General features: G+C 56.9%; 1 protein-coding gene across 3 annotated transcripts; it reads right to left on the reverse strand.

The window, feature by feature from the left end:
• Positions 1–1,070: 1,070 nt before the first annotated feature.
• On the reverse strand, positions 1,071–17,631 carry ACOT11 (acyl-CoA thioesterase 11). 3 transcript variants are annotated; one of them, XM_059853744.1, is made up of 17 exons: positions 17,486–17,631; positions 11,203–11,401; positions 10,203–10,272; positions 8,302–8,352; positions 7,262–7,322; positions 6,971–7,072; positions 6,574–6,709; positions 5,864–6,020; positions 5,359–5,478; positions 5,124–5,268; positions 4,172–4,227; positions 3,977–4,043; positions 3,808–3,891; positions 3,586–3,719; positions 3,167–3,298; positions 2,968–3,094; positions 1,071–2,877 (listed from the first exon to the last, which is right to left on the reverse strand). In XM_059853744.1, the coding sequence occupies exons 2-17, from the start codon at positions 11,339–11,341 to the stop codon at positions 2,722–2,724; spliced, it is 1,737 nt and encodes a 578-aa protein (XP_059709727.1). In that variant the 5' UTR covers positions 11,342–11,401; positions 17,486–17,631; the 3' UTR covers positions 1,071–2,721. The 3 variants fall into 3 exon arrangements, with proteins under 3 accessions (XP_059709727.1, XP_059709726.1, XP_059709725.1); XM_059853743.1 differs by lacking the exon at positions 17,486–17,631 and adding an exon at positions 17,033–17,186; XM_059853742.1 differs by lacking the exons at positions 8,302–8,352; positions 17,486–17,631 and adding exons at positions 12,836–12,911; positions 17,033–17,152.
• Positions 17,632–18,446: the final 815 nt, after the last annotated feature.

The raw sequence follows: 18,446 nt of genomic DNA on the forward strand, positions 1-18,446 counted from the left end.
GGCAGTGGGTGGAAGGAGGCTTTGAAAGAGCTGCCTGATCCACTGCAAGGAGCGCTCTGAAAATTAATTAAAACAAAGCTTCTGGGAGTAGCCCATCAATACTGCTGCCTGCAGAATTCCTCCTCCTCCTCCTCCCCTCGGCTGCTGCCTCGGGGCATGAATTACAGCAGGGCTGGCCTTGAGAGAGACACTGCCGTCTAATTCTATCCCACTGCTGCAAAGCAGATAAATATGCCCTGTATTGTGATATATTAGCTCCACGTATTTATTTAGGCATCCAGAAAATCGGGTCCTTAAGCCTTCTCATGATGGCAGCACACCGGAGAAGGCACCCACAACCAACCTGGAGTGCTGGCCTGTAAATCCCCAGCTGTATTCATGGCCTTTTCTTTTCCAAAAGCTTTTTGGTGTTTTGGGGATTTTCCCCTGCTCCATCCTGGATGGCAGGGGCCCAGGGAAGGCAGCCGTGGTCCTTAGGTGGGGCTTTGTTCCCTGCATCATCCTGGGCAGGAAAGCAGTGGTGGGCTCTGCCAGCAGCCAGCACAGAGCCCTGCTGCTCCCAAGGTCCCAGATCTGCCTCTCCAAATGCTTTGCCTCCATGCAGGAATTAGCAGTGAGAGCTCCAAGGTGTTTTCATGCAAAGAAGCTGCAGGCTGGAAGGCTGCTCAGAGCAGGGGGTATAACTCCCTTGTTTTTTTAAAGGGATTAAGAAAAAATGGTGATTGATTGCTGAATTGGTCCTAGATGGGTGCATTTGATGGGGAGGGCAAAGAAAGGGCTCTGGGAAGGGCTGGTAGGGACAGTCACCAGCAGGTCCCTCCTTCTCCCTGGGATGAGGCAGTGGTGCTCCAGGGATGCTCCAAGCTGCCCAGCCCTGCTGCCCGTGCCCCCGAGGGCCAGCAGATGCTGTAGGGCTGCAGTTTTCATGCAGAAGCACAAAGCACATGAGGCTCTGCCGTGCCCCCAGGTCACTCCTGCTCCATCACCCCGCACCCCCGGGACCCAGCCAGGCTGGAGCCAGGGCTGACCGGGGCCTCCCAGCAGGAAAAAGCACAATACTTGAGGAGAAGGAGAGGTCAGTTAAAGTTTAATGTTCAGGCAAATACATCATCCCCCCCACTTAATCAAGCAGCAGCAATTCCTAAGTAAGTAGGAAGGATGGCTCTCGTCCTGGTGATAAAAAGGCAGGATTGCTCTGAGTTTTGGGAGATAACAGGGCTCTATAAAAATTGAATGTTTTGTACCATGTTCAGCCTAAGATGGCTTTATCTTTTGGAGGTCGGGGCCTAGCCGTGCCAGGCCTTGAGCTGAGATGTTTATGGTGGGAGACAGAGCAGAAATTAGAGGTTTATGGCCACAGCCAGCCCAGGGCTGGGAGCCACCGGAGGAGAGGGGCAGAAGCTCCTTGTGTTTATAAACTGGGTGGGGAATTTGGGTGGCAAAGGGACTGGGTGTTGCAGAGGGTCACCTGGAGCCCTGGAAAAGACCCTGTGGTCATTTCTGGCACCCCATGGCCTCACCTCACCCCTCAAGTCAACCTCATCACTTGCTCATGATTAAGCTCTACAAAACCCATCCTTGTGGTTAAGCACAGGGCTCTGCAGGCAGAGGCAGGGGCACAGCTGGCACCTGTAGAACCTGCTGTGCCCAAAGCTCTGCATGCCTAAGGGCTTCCAGGGCTCGCTCATTTTCTTCCAGAAACCTCAGTGCCATCAGAAAACCTCTGGCTGTGTGACCCAGGAAAGCTGAGGAGGGGGCTCTCCACAGGCCTGTGGCCGAGGGCAGATGTCCCCTGTGCTGTGACTGATGAGCAGCATTTCCACTGTCACCCCTGCCTCATTCTGGTGCCCTTCCCAGAGCATCCCAGACTAAGGGGAACAAGGTTTGGCTCTGTCTTTTCCTTTTTCAGCACTCTGAGGCAGTTTGGGCTTTACATCTCAATAGGTGTTGGTGCACCCAGCAGAGGGGGACAAGGAGGGCAGTCCCAGACATGAGAGCAACACCTGCAGGCAGTCCCCAAAAGCCACTTGCAGGGAGCACCACCCCTTTCCTGCAGCACAGTCCTACCTCAAAGGACATCACCTGAGCCCCAGGTGAGCTGTGGGTGCAGGACCCCTGCTCCAAGCTCAGCACACAGCAAGCTCCTGGAGCAGACACTGACCCAGAGCAGATAGAATGTCTGTCCTTTCAAAACACTTCTATTGCTGCTGATGGGGTGGGATTTCAGCCCAGGAGGAGCAGGAGCTGTTTTCCAGCCCTGCCCAGGAAAAGGAGCAGCACTGGGGAGAGTGGGATGTTCCACCAGCCACCCCTACACCAGGGAGGGGTACAGCTGCCACCCCACATCACTGTCCCCTCTCTCCCTTTGCTGCCTCTAAAGAAACCAGTTATGCCCCACTGAGAACTAGTGAAAAAAATAATCTGGTTTGGGAAGATTTTGGATCATATAAAGATTCAAGTAGCGTTAAGTGAACTAGAAAACCAAGTCCTGTACATCAGCTTATAAAATTTCTAAATAAAATAAAAAAAAAAAAGAAAGAAGAAAAGGTGTGACACATCAGTGCAAGGGATGAGGTGGTAGAGTAATGCCCCTCCACCCCAGCCCCTGGGACCAAAGCCCCCAGGGAGGCAGGGTCTGGGTGCTACCATCCCACATTCCCTTCTACCACGTCCCCTCATCTGCCTGTCTGTCTGTCTGTCTGTCAGCAGGGGGCCGTGGCTCTAGAAGTCCTGCAGCCGTGAGATCAGGTCCTCCTTATTCTTCAGCAGGAACTTCTCACAGGCTTCAAAGGTGGAGCAGATGTCAGAGGACAGTCCTGCCACATTGGTGGTGACGTAGGTGAGGTACCCCGGCATGGCCTGGTTGTAATAAGCCACCTGCGAGGCACAGGACGAGGTCAGCAGGGGCACAGGGGAGGGAGGAGCCTCCCCCAGGGGCTGTGGGAGCACAGCCACAGCATGTCCCACCTTGCTCATCTCCTCTGACTCTGGCCAGATGCAGAAGCCGGAGCAGAGCGTCTCCCCGCGCGTGAACTCGGCTCTGGCGGGGTGGGTGGGCAGCGTCACCGAGCGAAAGGCCACCACGTAGGGGTCCCTGGGGAGGAGAGAGCCCGGTGAGCTGGCACAGCTTGGATGGCAGGGAGCAGGGGTCGGGCTGGGCACTCACCCCCTGCTGCAGGGCTTCCGCCGGGACGCCAGGATAACAAAGTCCTGTGGTTTGTTCTCGTTCCTGAGCTTCTGGCTCACCACGTGGTAGATCATGTCGTCGTCATCGACCTTCTGGACAAGCTCAGCACTCCTGGAAGGGAAGGGGACTGGTCACAGAAACTCTGCTGTGCCCCTGAATCTGGGCCTTACACATTTACATCCCACCACCAGACCCAAAATATCTGGGGGGACCCTAAACAGATGTTTGCTCCAGCAAAGCACAGCCATCATCCCAGACGGAGCCAGGACAGGGACACACCGTGAGGGGTCTCTAGGAGCAAGCAAGGAGACACACTGGCTCCCAGGAAAGCCCAAGGGGATGCTCAGCCACAAGGCTTAAGCCTGGGGGTGTGGTTCTGGGGAGGCTGCAGCACTCACACGTAGTGGCTGTCCCACTCGTGCCGGCGCCGCAGGTTGGAGAGCAGGGAGAAGGCTCGGCTGGCCGGGATGCAGACGGACATCTCGATGCGGAAGGACAGGAACTTGTCCTCCTCCAGCGTGTACATCCGCACCTGGGGGAGCACAGGGCACAGCTGGGACCTGCTCCCACCGGGATTGCCCGTGCTTTGGGGCCGAGGGAGAGGGGACAGGGTTTGGTACCTTTTCCTTCTCTCTGGCGAGCGCCCAGTTCGCTTTGGCCACGAGCATCTTCAGCGCAGAGACGTTGTTGTAGCTCAGATAAACCTGGGGCAGGGGCAGCATGTCAGGGGCGGGAGGGGGAGCAGGAGGAGGAGCAGGAGGCAGCAGCTCCCACGAGGGATCATCCTACCTTGTTGCTTTGGTCCCAGGGCACGGAGAGAGGCACCTCAGTCTGTTTGCAGGAGACGACGTATTTTCTGCAGCGAAGGAACAGCTTCCCTTATGAGGGGACACAAAGCACCCCCAGACTGTCCCTGCCCCCCAGTGCTGAGTCCCCCCTTTCCTCCTTCCTCCATGCCCACATCCCACTCGTTTTGCTGCTCACCGGTCCAGCCGAATTTTTTTCCTAGCACTGGCTTCTCTGTACCTCCTTTCTCCATCCTGACAAATGGGAAAAGGCAATTAAGTTAATAGGAAAAGGAGGATGGGAAAAAAAAAAAACCACACCTTTTTGGGAGCGGGAAAAACACTCAGGAGGGAAGGGCTGGAAGGTGAAGCCACTTTGCTTGCCAGCTGCCACCCTGGCCATACTGCAGTGATAGTCAGTGATTAATTGTGATTTATTTCAGCATTGCCACCATGCTCTGATCAAGTGATGGACACTGGCACATTAGGGAAAACCCTTGTTGTGGCTGCAAACCTCAACAAAGCCCCTGAAACAAAAACTGTGTACCCTAGCACCTGCAAACATCCTCTCCTGGGGAAACAAAAGCCAAAAAAAGCAGCTTCTTTTGAAGAAAGTGCTAGTGTGGGTTTTAAAGTGGGTGGGAGGAGATTTCAGGGGCCCAACTTTGGCCATGAGATGATCTCCACCAGAGTGGGAGATGCTAGCATTAAGACAACAGAAAATCAAGGAGCTGGACAAGGATCAGCCCAGGAGAAGCTGAGATGCATGAGTGTTTGCTTTGTGGCTGTGCTCATACGACAGATTTCCCTAAATATTTGGATCCCAGAAAATTACAGATTAGGATGCTTTGAAAGGTACAAAACAACCTCAACATTCCTTCCCCTAAATTATAGAAAAGATGAGCTGGAATTTGCAGGCAATACTCTGCTAAACCTTGCATGGCTAATACATCTCCATCTCTTCCCAGGCAAGTGGTTTATTTTATTAGTTACACCGAGCAATCAATTCAATCCACTTGCTATCGAGCAATTGCACTCCCACCATCACCAAACTGCACTTGTTTTGCCACGAATCCGAGAGCCCTCGGGGGCTCAGTGGGATTTTCCCCGTGCCCCCAGGCTGGGGAGAAGCCAGCCCTGCTGGTGCTTACCCCTGGCTCGGGTGCCACCATGGGCAGCGTGCGGGGATGGCCCTCCTGGTCCAGCACCACGAAGGTCATGAAGGCGCTGTTGATGTGCCTGCGGCTGACAGACATCTCCTGGCCGTAGGCCTCGGCGCTGACCCCCACCTCCATGCTGCCAGAAAAAGGGGTGAGGGAGCAGAGGGATGAGGGAGCAGAGGGCCGTGGGGAGGGCGGGAAGGGCAGCCCCACCACTGGCACCCACCTGTTCTTGAAGGCGTTGTTGACGATGGCTTTGAGCACCAGGCGGTCTCCAACTTGCGACGGTCCCCGAAAGTGGAACATCTCGATGGCCCTCAGCGTGGGGTGGGCGTGACACAGACGGCTGTGGGGACAGCTGTCACCCCCCTGGCCATGGCCCCCCGCCATGGCAGCCTCACGCACCCTCCCCAACAAGGAGACCCCAAAAAATGTCACCCCTGGGTCCCAATGGCCAAAGCTAGATGTGAAAATGAACAATGAGCCAACTGCAATGAGTGTGAACCTTTCTCTGGGGTCCCTCAGCCCCACACACCTGTGGGACTCCCTGTGCAGTGTCACCCAAGGGTGATATGCTGGGCACCATCCCTTTGGAGGCTCCCTGCAGTCCAGCTATGGCCAGACCCAGCCGCCTGTGTCCCCTCCCTGTCCTGGCTCCATCTGGGCTAATGGCTGCGCTTTGCTGGAGCGAACATCTATGTTGGGTCCCCCTGACCCCCTTGTCGGGTCACCTGGCTGCGATGGTGGCCACGTTCTCCATCCAGGCCATGATTTGCCCCCCGAAGGTGTTGCCCTGGTGGTTGGCATGTGGAGGCAGCACCAGCTCCACGCTCTCCACGCGCGTCCTTTCCGCCGGCACCGCAACGCTGCCGTCCCGCGTCTCCAGCTCTGCCACGGGGGGACAGCAGGGTTCAGTGTGTTGTACACCTCTCCCAGCACCCCACCAGCCCTGATTTTTTAAGTTTTTCTAAGCCTTCTGATGTTTACATTCTTGTAACAAACTTTCTCACACGCTTTATGTAAATAGCTTATTGTTTTGCATTCTTTTATGGAGGAGGAGAAATTTGGTGAACTGCTGGTTTGTCCAGTGTCATTGGAGAGGTGGCACTTTCACCCTCCAATCCACTGTCACTTTTGGAAATCTGTAAATGTTAGAGTCAGAAAATCAAAAGTCCCTTTTTTTCCTGGGAAAGAGCAGCGAGTCCACCTTGTGTCATTTCACATCCTATAGTGAAACTTGTCCCTCTCCCCACAGCTGCCCTCCCACTCCATCAGCATCCCAAACCCCCCAGGCCTGGCAGTCTGGGATGGTGGGGCTGATCCCTACGCCGCCGTGGCATTCCCAAACCTCCCCATGGTGATCACCCCACCATGCTGCTGAGGCAGTGGGATGTCACCAGTGGGCGTCAGGGCTGTTTTGGAAGCCAACGGGGCGCGGTACCGGTTTCCTGGGGGCTGCTGGTGAGCAGGTCCTTGAGGGTGTCCTTGTGCGCCAGGCGCATGCGGCGGCGCTCGGCGGCGATGCTGTACTCGATCTTCTCCTCCTCCGTCCGCGGGGTCAGCGGCTCCAGCCTCACCTGCAGAGGGATGGGGCAGGGTGCAGCCCTGCTGGGGCACCAGCAGCAGCGAGCAGGTGCCCTCCATGCCCAGAGCAAGGCCCAGAGCCACCCGCCCACCGTGCATCCCCCAAGCACGGGACAGGGGAGCATTGACCCATGAAGAAACAGCAGCTGCCATGATGGAAAGCTGAACCCAGCCCAGCCTCAGAGAGGCCATTTCCTTACAGCCTCTGTGTAAGGAAGGATACAGAGTGCCCCTGGCCACCAGCCACTGCTCACCTTGCTGCCCAAGGGGCCCTGTGCCACGAAGGTGGCGTACGCCTTGCAGATGCTGCAGTGCTTCCCGCTGCACAGGTCTTCGTAGCTCACCTGGATGCCCACCTGGGAGAGGGCACAGCACCCCTGAGAGCTCTGCTCCCTCCCCAGGGATCCACATCCCACCACGCACACCCAAAAACGATGAACACATGGGATTAAAGCTGGGAATTGTGGGAGGATTTGGGGATTTGGCCATGCAGCTGGTGGGGATGGGCACACAGCAAGGGGGATGGGGCAGGGGCACACACCAACCTCCATGCTGGAGTTAAAGGCTCGGTTCACTTTGGCTTTGATGTTGACAACCTGCCCGACGCTGAAAAACAGGAAGAGGAGAAAGGGTGTGGGGTTACTGGGGGACAACAGCAACCAAGCAGCTCCCTCTGAGGTGCCACGGCATTCCAGCTCACTGCCTGCTGTGGTGAGGCTTCCTGGGACTGTGGGACATGCCAGATGGCCAGCAGGACATGGGGACAGCCACCCCTGAGACGTGAGAGCAGTGAGATGTCAGCCCTGAGCAGCTGTGTGCAAGTGGGTCCCCAGCTCTAGGGTGCTGCCAAGACACCCGAGGGGGGCAGAGGTGCCCGAGGCTTGCTTGGCACCCCTGCCCATGTGGGCATGCACACTCCTGCCAGAGCAAACGGCTCCTTCAGCCTTGCATCCAGTGTCCTGCACACAGGACCAGCCACGGGGCCTCCCCACAAGCAATGGATACCTTGGGATGCTGGGAGATGGCAGGAGGCAGGGCCCAGCCAGGGGCATTTTGCACCATCTCAAAAATGAAACATCTGCTGGCAGCAAGCTGCTGCTCTCCTCTGTGCCTTCAGCAGGCTTCAGAGGACAGACACAGACACTGCAGCCTGAGCTACTCCAGACTGGTACCCATGGAATGAGCAAATTAAACTTTTTAGTGACGCCGACAGCAGTCTTTACCAAATACGATTTTAAATCAGGAATATTCCTCATTCCCCAAAAGAGGCCAGTGCTAGGAAACTCAGTGGATAAATAAACCCTGTAACCACCACTTCTCAAAACCCTGTGCCCTCACACGTGCCTTCAGGCTCCAAATGAGCTCTGTAAATGTCACGCTCTGCACGTTGGCTCTGGCTGGAGCAGGAGTGGCAGGAGCTGGTGCCTCTGGCTGTCCCCAGCACGGACCCTGACATGCCAGAACGTTAGCAGGGTTAGGTGAGCAGCCTCTGTTCACATGCCATGCCTGGTCAGTGGGGTTAAGGCTCCCAACTCACGGCAGCACTGTGCTAGGCTGGCTGCTCTAGGGCCAAACACGTCCGTACCCGACACCACTCGTCCCGTGCCGCTGCCCAGCAGGGCTTGCAGACGGCTGGCTGGGGCAAAAAGAGACAGCAAACGTGGGGAGAGGGTTAGAGGCCATGGAAGCAGCCAGATGGGTGCTCTGGATGGGTTTGTGGCGAGGGGCATGCAAGGGCAAGGGGCCAGGCAGGCAGACTGGCAGCCCCACATGTCTATATATAGCCCTAAAAGTACTTTATCTTCTCTGTCCTTATCAAACAGTAGAGGCCAGTGCCATAAATGCCACACAAAACCCCACTCAAGGGGACGTGTGATCCTCCCCAGCGGCTGCATTTCCACACAGCAGGGCACAAGGATGGGGACAATCTGCTGCCCAGCCAGTGAGTTTTAAGCCAGTGATAATTTGGGGTCTCCTCTGTGCCCTTAAGCACCCAGAGCTCCTCCCCGCCTCTCCCCCACAGCACAAGAGCAGCAGAAGGCACAAACAGCCAGGAAGGAGATCTGACACAAAACTCCTCCACCTTCCAACAGCTCTGCAGGAAATCCCTGCCAGGCCCCTTGCCCGGAGCCTTAAGCTGGACCTCAGCAAGTGGGATCCGAGCCAGGAGCAGCACAAATTCCCTGCCCCCTTGGAGCAGTGCCCAGCTCACCCCGAGGAGGGAAAAATGCTTTGCAGGGCTTGATGTAATGCAGTGGAGCAGGCTTGGGGCTGTTCTTCCCTGCTCCTGAAATCCATGGGGAAAAGTTGCCCCAGGAGCAGGGCATCAACCCCAGTGGTGCCACCTCTGCCAGCAGGAGGTGGCACCATGGCTGCACCACATCCCAACACTGTGGATTTCTCATGGAGCTGAGCCCCAGGGCAACAGGCACCTCATGTGGGAGGGCAAAAGTGTGAGTTCAGCTTCTCCTGGGAATGACAGTAAAACCCAGGACTGAGTCACACCTCTCAGTGCCAAACAAATCAGCTGACAGCCAGGGACCCCAGTGCCAGCCCTGGGTACCCACACTGGTGCCTATCCCAGCAGGTAAACCTGCACATCAAGGAGTGGCTGGGCAGTATGGATCCTGTACTGCATGGATCCCACATGGCAAGGCAGGAACTGCTGGGCAGTATGGATCCCATATTGCATGGATCCTATATTGCATGGCAGACCCCCAGGGAGCCCCCTGGAATGGTACCCAGGTGGGAGCAGACAGGCACAGGGGGTGTGGGGCCTCTGAGAGACGAGTAAAGGTGGGTGGCAGTACCTGGGCTTACTCGGGGTACAAAAGGAGGAGACTGCTTTGGGAATGCTGGCTGGGAATGCTCTCAGTACTGGGAGCCTGTGGAGGATGAAGATGGAACCCTGGGAGGGTTTTTGTCCCCTCTCATCCCACCTTCATGTCAGGAGAAACACTGTCCCCTGAAACACCACATCCCAAGGGCTGCATGAGTCAGAGGGGGCAGCTCTGTGGGGCAGCTCCCAGGGGATGCCAGGGCCAGCCTGGGATGGAATTTTGAGCAGGCAATGCCCAGCCTGACACATCCCACAAAGCCGGGAGCACCCGCTGGGCGGGTGAGCCCCACCGCGCCTCTGCCACCCACATGGCCGCTCCAGAGGCACGGTCTGCAAGATTCCAGTTTTCCAGAGCACTAAATCAGAGCTGTTTCCTGAACAAAGCCAGGGAGGAGCTGGCGTTGGGGGAAATACCGGGAAGCCAACGCAGCAGGAGCTCCCCAGGCGAGCAGACGGCGGATAAATCAGAGCAGACAGCCCGTCCGCAGCCCTGCAGCCTCAGTCCCTGGCTGCCCTGCGAGCCTGGCACTGCTCTCCCAGGCACGCTGCTCCCTGCTCCAGCTCCAGCCCCTGCCCACGTTGCAGCAGCAGATGGGAAAACCCCCGTGTTTGCCTGCGCACGCCCTGCTGGTGCGCGCAGCATTTACCTAATGGTGTGCTCAAAATAGATATCGTCCATGGAAGCTGTGACGCACGGGCAGCCGGCGTGTCTCTCGGCTGGAAAGGAAAAACAAACTGCATCAGCAACCTGCAGCAGCATGCTGAGGCTGAGAGGGGCATGAGGGCTCCTCTGCCCCAGGCTGGTGACACCGGTGCACCCAGCCAATGTCCCTTTCCCTGCCGAAGCCCATTGCTGCATTTGCAGAGGACCAGAGTGGGGTTTGGGGTTTCTCCACCCACGGCAGCACAGGTTTGCAGATGTTTGAAGGTTCGGTGGGTGTGCTGATGTTTGCCTTCCTTCCATGAGTTTGCAGCTGTGGAGATGCACCAGCAGCTGATTCCACCTCCCCGTACACAGCAAATATTAAAAGCCGCTCTGCCGGCACGGCTTTCCCTTGGGACTCCAGGAACCTCAGACTGAAAAACTGCTCTGGGAACCCCATCCAACTGCAGAATTGCACCCGTTCCCCTCTCATAACCTCCCATGCTTGGCTAAGCTGGTGAGCTCCATTGCTTCCTGCTGAGTGGAGGAGCTCAGCACACTCTGGCTGCTGCTGGGGTGCCACCAGCCTGCTCTCCCCGTGCCCTGCACAGCAGGCAAGGAAAAGGGCAGCACTATAGATGAAGCAGGCACGGATGATCTGTCCCCAAGCCAGTATGCATGCTGCAGTGCACGTCTCCTCCCCTCCTTGTCCTGCTCCTCTTTGCTCTCTAATTACTCAGCAAAATGGCATGACGTGGGTCCCCAGCTGGCGTCACTCCGAGGTACACACGGTGCTGGACTGCCAGGGATGCTGCCGATGAGCTGGCTCCTGTGGATCCTGCCTGCTGCCTTCCCTGTAGCCCAGCAGGACGAGGGCTCCAGAGGGAGAGGATGGCTTACCAGAGGGGAGGATGGCTTACCAGAGGGGAGGATGGCTTACTGGAGAGGAGAGGATGGCTTGCTGGAGAGGAGAGGATGGCTTACCAGAGGGGAGGATGGCTTACCAGAGAGGCAGGCAGCCGTGTCGATCCACTTGAGCAGCTGGCCGGTGCTGAGCTCTCCCCGATGGTTGGTGTGGCAGGGCAGCACCAGCTGGCTCATCTGCACCTCGGTGGGGTTGCGGGCAGCCGAGGGGCTCGCCATGGCCCCCGGCGCCTCCTCCCGCTCCCCTGGCTCCCGGGCACGGGGTGGAGAGGTCGAGCCCTGTGGGGCACAAAAGCTCAGTTTTAACCCAAAGGGAAGCAAATCCCCTGAGGGAACAGTGACCTGTGATGACATTCCCCACACAGAGCTGGGAGAACCCCAGCCCTGCACAGCCCTGGACACCACCAAACGCACCCAGCCCTTGCCAAAGACAAGGTGCCTCCAGCTGAAAAGGAAATGATCCCTCTAAAAAAAGCTCCGTGGGGATTATTCCAGGTTTTCAGGCCATTTATCACCCAACCCTACTGCTCCCTCCCAAAAACCACGAAAAACCCCTCCCAAAGTTAATCGTTCTTCTGGGAAGGAATTTTTCTCCTTGACAGCTTCATTTTTAGGGTGCTGCAGCACAGGGTGGGTTTGCTCTCCTGGGGCTGGACAGTGCTCCACACCTTCCACCAACACCCCCCCTTCACCAAAGGAAGCACTGGAAACTATGTGATACAAGCAGTAGAGGAGGAGCATCCTCAGTTTGGGGTTGTTTGGGCAGTGAAACACGTTCCTGGCTGGCTTGTCCATTTGCTGGGCACAGAGCAGCTCCCCTAGCACCCCAGGGGGAAGCAGGGTGGGAGAGAGAGGAGGCTGAGGTGGTGCTGGCAGGGAAAATAACTGATGAGAGATGTCAAGTGAGTCGTGTTACACAAGGGGTGAACTCAGTTAGCCTGGTGAGTAACTGAGGAGACACGAGGAGCTGTCTGGGCTTCGTCAGAGCCCTTCCTTCCGCTTTCTGCTCCCGCTGCAGCTCCTGCTCTCAGCACTTGTTGCAGGAGTCCCACTGCAGCAGCTTCCCTGCCCTTTGCTTTGCCCGGATTCTTTAAAGATGGGTTTATGCTGAAAATGAAGCTTTCCCGGCTGCCCTGGGCTCACTGCCTCTCAGAATAGCATTCTTCTCCAGCGGGTCTAACCTCTGTTTCCATAGCTACTGGTACACGACATCCCGGGAACGGGAGCGGCACAAACCCCGCCTGAGCAGGGAGGGCAGCGAGCGCACCGAGCCCAGCCGATGGCAAAGGTGGGATCCCCCCATCCCACAGTGAGAGCCACCCCCGGCCACCAGAGCCCCTCCAGAAGCCTCCAAACCCCTGTGTGAACCTCCCGGGCTGCTCCCCAGCACGCAGAAGCGCCTCCACGAGTAGCACAGAGCTATTTTGGGAAGCCAGCAGGCTCTGGGGTACGAGCCAGCAATGCAAAATGCTCCGAAGCCGCCTGCTGCAGCGTGAGCAGACAGCCTGGCCCGCCATCCCGCCGGTCATTTTCCCGGCGTTTGACAGCTCCGAATCTTAGGGAAGAAGATGCTGGCTGTGGGAATGTGTTGGGAGAGGATGCAGCCAGGTCTGTGCAGCTCCTGGCACAGGGTGGCATCCCCCTGGCACAGCCTGGGTTAGTAGCTGGCGGCACAACGGGAGCCACGGGTTAGTTGCACGGCACGAAGGGTACCTGGAGGCCATTGCAACAGAAGCTCAAGATGTCTTCAGGGACTATAATATTCCCCTTGACCATTTTTAAGAGACACCTGGAAAGGAGCAGAGTGGCTCTGGTTACAGCAGGACCGGCAGAGACGGGGGTGGCTGATTCCCGGCGGGAACAAGGCAGAGTGTGCGGCAGGTTGTCACACCCTGTCCCCACATGCTGACATCCCTCCCACACCACTGACCCCTCGCCAACACCTATCAGGGGGCTGTCAGAGCTGAAAGGGAGAAGGGCAGACCTGGGGCAGGTGCCTGCCATTCCATGGGAGTCAGGTCCCACACTCACCAGCCCAGATGAAAGAGTCCCAGCTATTTCGGGGAGCTGGACCAAGCACACGTTGCAGGGCCGTGGCCAACCCCTCAGTCAGTGACGCTGTGTCAGTGTTGCTACATGTGACACAGGACTGTGCCTTGAAGCTCCCCTGGCCAGAGCAGTGACACTGCTGCAGTCACAAGACAGCCAGGAGCGTATTTTTGGCAGCAGGCAGGGCTGAAGCTGCCATGGGTGGTACTGGGGGCAGCAAATGGGAAGCACTCGCCTCCAGCAATGCTGCTGTGCCCTGCTCCAGTCCCTCTGCCTGTGAAGCCCTGGCATTCCACAAGGGCATGGTGTGTCCTTGGGTGCCTGCAGGCTCCCGGGCCAAGTGCACGGTGACTCTGTCCAAGCTGGACATCGTGGTGGCATTGCAAGACAAGGCAGTGTGGGAGCTGCAGCAAAAAAAAAGTGGAAGAGGCTTCATATTTACAGTTTGCTTTTAAACACAACACTGCCAGCCCTTGGCACACCCCCAGCTTCCAAGCACACATCCCTCTCCCATGCAGCTAAAACCAGGCTGCTGGAGGTAGCAGCTCTTTTCCCATTGTATAGGATTGACTGATTTTGGCACAGGATTAAAAAAGTGGAAGCTGTAGATTTGCCTCCTGCACCATCAGGAGCTGGGGCATCCCCCAGAGTGCACCCAAAGTGGTCAGTACAAAACAAGACACAAACAGGAGCCTCTTGCAGCCTCCCACCCCTGCCCCAGCAGCACTGGGTTTTGCTTTCCCCAGCCCCATGACCTTTTCCCTAGCCCCATGACCTTTTTCCTAGCCCCATGACTTTTTCCCTAGCCCCATGACCTCTCCAGGCTTGTTATTGAGGTTTGGGAGCTTCCTGATGGCTCACCTGCTCTTGCAAGAGCCCGCTGCCAGAGTTACTCTCCTGTTTAACAGGATGGGTTTGCTGCCCAATGTGGGCACAAGGCAGTGCCAGTGGCTGGGGGTGGTCCTGTTACACCCCACAGCCCCAGCCAACAGCTCCAGAGGGACATTCCTTGGAAACCCAAACCTGCTGCTGGCTGGGCAGTCGTGTCACCTTGTCCCCTGGGTTGCGTTAGCAGGAGGGGGAAAAACACCCAGAGCTGTCTGCTTTGCATCATCCCCCTGCAGTTTCCCAGGCAGCCCCAGCCCACGCTCCCAGCCCGGGGAAGGGGAGCGCCCTGAGACCCGGAGCCATCCAGCTGTGGGTATTTATGGAGTATTTGTTATGGAAACCAAGCCAGCAAGTGTCTGTCCTCATTAAAATCTTCAGCCTCACTCAACTGTCACATTTTTAAAGCTGTTGACTGATGCAGCCCTCGGGTCACCATGGCAACGGGATGCAGTACCCAGGCGATGATGCTCTTACTCTGTCACCCCTCGAGTGACCCACTTCTACCCAAAAAAAAAAAAAAAGTTTGCATTAGGAATAAAAAAAAACCCTTCCAGCAGAATATTTTTCTTGCCTCCTGCCACGCTCACTTCCTGTGCTGCCGAAGGCGTAAGGAGCCCACAGAGCAAAACCGGGAAGACACAGAGAGGAAAACAAACACACCAACATCCCTGCAAATGCTGGGGAGGGGGACCCCACGGCACCTCACAGCTCTCCTCTACCCTGGCAGAGGGGTGTCCCACAGCACCAAAACACCCACAAGCTCCAAGGTATGTTTCTGCTGTGAAATTCAGTGCTGGCCTCTTCAGAAATCACCAGGGGAGCACCACTGTGCACAAACCTCCATTGCAAGCCCTCGTGGGTGCTACAGCTCCCTGGGATGATGCTGGGCAGAGATGCAGGAGAACAGCTGTTCCCCCAAATCCTTGAGCCCACTGACAGCAGGGTGTTTGCTTCAGCCACCCCCAAGACACTGGATGAGAGAGAGGGACAAGGGTGAAACTGAGGTGCTGGGCTTTGGGAGGGGTCTGAGCAGACCAGGGCAGCCTCACACCTTGAGCCTCCCTCAGCTGCCCTCAGAGCTCTCTTACCACCCCACTGCCACCTCTCAAATAACTAATCCTCATTTTCCATCACTTGGCTCTGTCTCCTACCCCTCCCCAGCTCCTCGGCATAACCTGACCCCTCCCTGGAAGTATTTAAAGAAAAAAGGGGGGAGATGGTGGGGAAGAAAGCGGCGACAATGAAGTTCTCATGGCGGATTATTGGTGTATAATTGAGCAATATCCATGGTAACAAGCAAATCTGCACGCGTTAAAAAATTACCCTGACCTACTTTGGGAAATTCTGCCATCTCGACAGGGCAGTGAGGGCTGTCCATCCCCTGAGACCCAGCCTGCCAGTCCCACTGCCAGCAGTGACAAAGCCCTGGTGCCAGCAGCATTGGAGATGCCCAGCACAGCCCAGCCCCATCACCCCATGCCCACCAGGATGGAGCAGGGTCCCCAGCATGAGAGCTGCTGCTCAGGATGTGGCCCTCAGGACGGGACAAGAGGGACTGAATTGCCAGGTCACAGCACGGTGAGGAAACACAGCAGCTCCCTGCAGCGTGGTGCAGAAGGGTGGCCAGCCCAGAAGAAAGGCCAGGACACACTGCAATGGGTATTTTTGGGACCACACATCATGTTTCCTTAGAGTACATGGAGCAAAGCAAGGCACAGGGCCAGGAAAGTGCAAACCAAGGGTCAAAGGCAACAGTGGGACGCAGGATGACTCCTCTTACAAGGGGCTGATGGTTTTCCAGCCATCATCCATGGGAAAGCACCAGTCAGTGTGAGCAATGCAGGGACACCTCCAGCACCCTCACACCCCTCTCCAGCACAGGGTGAAGCACCCCCAGCCCCAGCCATGCCCACAGCCCCATCCATACCCCTGCCCGAGTGCTCTTTGCAGCTCCCATGAGGCTCCCAGGAAGGCTGGTGCTGGTTTGCCGGCACAGGGGCGAAGTCCCCCAGGGAGTGTCCCTCCCTGGGACAAAGGGACAAAGGTCTGGCTCCAGGGGGAGAACAGAGCCATATGTCACCCCAGAGCACCTGTAAACACCTCCAGGGCCAAAATTCACACCCATGGGGACACCCAACAGCACCGCCCAGCCCAGGCAGCTTTGCCCTGCCACCCACGGCGTTCCCAGGGAGGAGACTGCCATAACATCAGTATCACCACGTTTCAGACCACCACAGTTGGAAACCACCATAGTGGAGACCAAGCTGGTGCAAAGGTCTACACCCTGGTGGTCTTCACTGTGTGGTCTCCGCAATGGGGGTCACCACGGCTGAGAACACTGGAGTAGGAAACACCCAGGTGAACACGAAGGTGATGTGGTGGTGTCCATCGTGGTAGTCACCATGGCCAAGACCACCTCATTTGAGGCTGCTGGGGTGGAGACCACCACGGCATCGTGCCACCCACGCAGCCAGCCCCACTGCCCCCACCAGCCCCAGCACATCCCTCTGCCCTCCCCATGCCGCCACCATTCCCAGCAGCCCTGTGCCCACGCTTCCCAAATATCTGCCCCTACTTTTAAGTGAAAAGGAGCTGATTCAAGTCAAAGCCCCCAGCACTCCTCCTGTCACACCCAGAAAGCCCTGGGGGGGTTTGGTGTCCGCAGCTCCCGCCCTCTGTCCCCGCTGCAGCCGGAGGATGCCACGTCCCCATGGACAAGTCGCCAGTGCCGACCACGATGGAACAGCAGCACGGCTCGCTGCAAACCCCAAAGGCAAGAAAGCATCACCCGGGTGAGCAGGGGGTCACAAGGGGCTTTCACCCCACATCCTTCCCCCGGAAGAGCCTCCCAGCGCCGATGCATGCCAGGACAAACCGCCGGCAGTGGAAGAAGTCTCGCCAGCAGCTCCCGCTCACCCAGCCCTGGCGTTCCCCCCCTGATCCCCACGGTGCCCAGCTCCCCCCAGCCCTCACCTCAGCCAGAAGAAGCTGAGCATTTGCGGGAGGTGTCGAGGCGACGGCTGGCTCGGAGGAGAAGCGTCCGGACACCTGCGGGCGCGGGCGTCGAGGCCAGGCTGGCGCTGCGCCCTGGGACGGGGCCAGCGCACACCCCCTCCCGCTTCCTTAAATATGGCCAGGCACAACTTTTCTTAAGGTAGCGCTTGGCAGATCTGAGCTCGCCTGGAAAATGGCCGGCTCTCGGGAGCTTGGCTCTGGATGCAGCAGGGAATGTGCCGGGCTGGCTGCAGAGCCAGCGGAGCGGCGGGAGGCACCGGCGCGCTGCCAGCAGCTCTGCGGAGCGGGGTGCTGCCGCTTGCCTTCATCCCTCCCCAGGGAGCAGCTCCTGGGGTGAGCTCCCCTCCCCAGCCCACTCATCATCCTCTTCTGCCCCCATCACCCCAGCCAGGGGCACTCAGTTAGACTTACCTGAAAATATCAGTGCTTTCCCCAGAGCCGCAGGTGCCCACACCAAGCTCACGGTCCGGAAAAGCCTCGGCAAACTTCTCCAAAGTCAATCCAATCCACACAGCTGCTCCCTGGCCCTGCTGCCTTTGAAGTACCTCTGACAGGGCTTGTCACAAACCTCCTTTTTTTTCTTTTTTGTTTTCTTTTTTTTAAACAAGGAAATAAAATGCAAATTGCCGTGTCACCGCATTGATGGCTTTTGGGTTTAGTGGAGGTGTTGTTCTATTTGTATTTGATTTACACACTTTTACAAGTGACTCTTGGTTATCAGCCTACAAGAGTTTGATCAAAGCTCTTGGCAGGCACCGGCAGCACAAGTATTGCCACTGGAAAGCCAGAGGAGAAATAATTAAGCAATTTCAACAGGAAATAAAGCCCCACTCTTTTTTTTTGGTAAATAAGAATAACAAAGCACTGAAACAAGACAAAAGTCCCTGCCTCAGCCGCCTAAATTTTAGGCCGCTTGTGGAAAATGTTCATCAAAATCCCAGACCCAGGCAGAGGGGAGGTGGGACACCAGGATACCTCTGCAAGGGCTGGGCCAGGCAGGGGTGGGGATGGGCCCAGCTCAGAGTGATGATGCCCTGAGGGGGTTTGGAGCCTTTGGGGGATGGAGGGAGCACTGCATTGCACCAGGTGATTGATCCAATTATGGTGATGGAGGTTCTCTCTGGAAGAAGATTGTTGCCTGAGGACTTTAACCCCGCTGAGCATTCACTGGATAAAATCTGCATTCTTCATTCCAAGAGCAGGAACAGAGAGGCCCTTCCACTCTGCACAACCCCTTCCTTGAAGGTGGGCTTTGCACACCCAGATGCAATTAAATTCCATCATTTCAGAAAACAACATTTCCTCTAAAGCATTCACTTTTGGGAGAGCAAATATTTCTCACCAGGATGGTTTTCTACCTACTCACAGCAGA

Source organism: Haemorhous mexicanus, chromosome 9 (assembly GCF_027477595.1).
Source record: "Haemorhous mexicanus isolate bHaeMex1 chromosome 9, bHaeMex1.pri, whole genome shotgun sequence".
Classification (NCBI taxonomy): domain Eukaryota; kingdom Metazoa; phylum Chordata; class Aves; order Passeriformes; family Fringillidae; genus Haemorhous; species Haemorhous mexicanus.

Coding starts and splice junctions, on each gene's coding strand:
- ACOT11 (XM_059853742.1), bottom strand. CDS start 17,055: ATGCTCAGCTTCTTCTGGCTGAG. Junction 6,710..6,970: donor AGGGCCCCTTGGGCAGCAAG/GTGAGCAGTGGC, acceptor ATCCCTCTGCAG/GTGAGGCTGGAGCCGCTGAC. Junction 3,720..3,807: donor TCGCCAGAGAGAAGGAAAAG/GTACCAAACCCT, acceptor GTGCTCCCCCAG/GTGCGGATGTACACGCTGGA.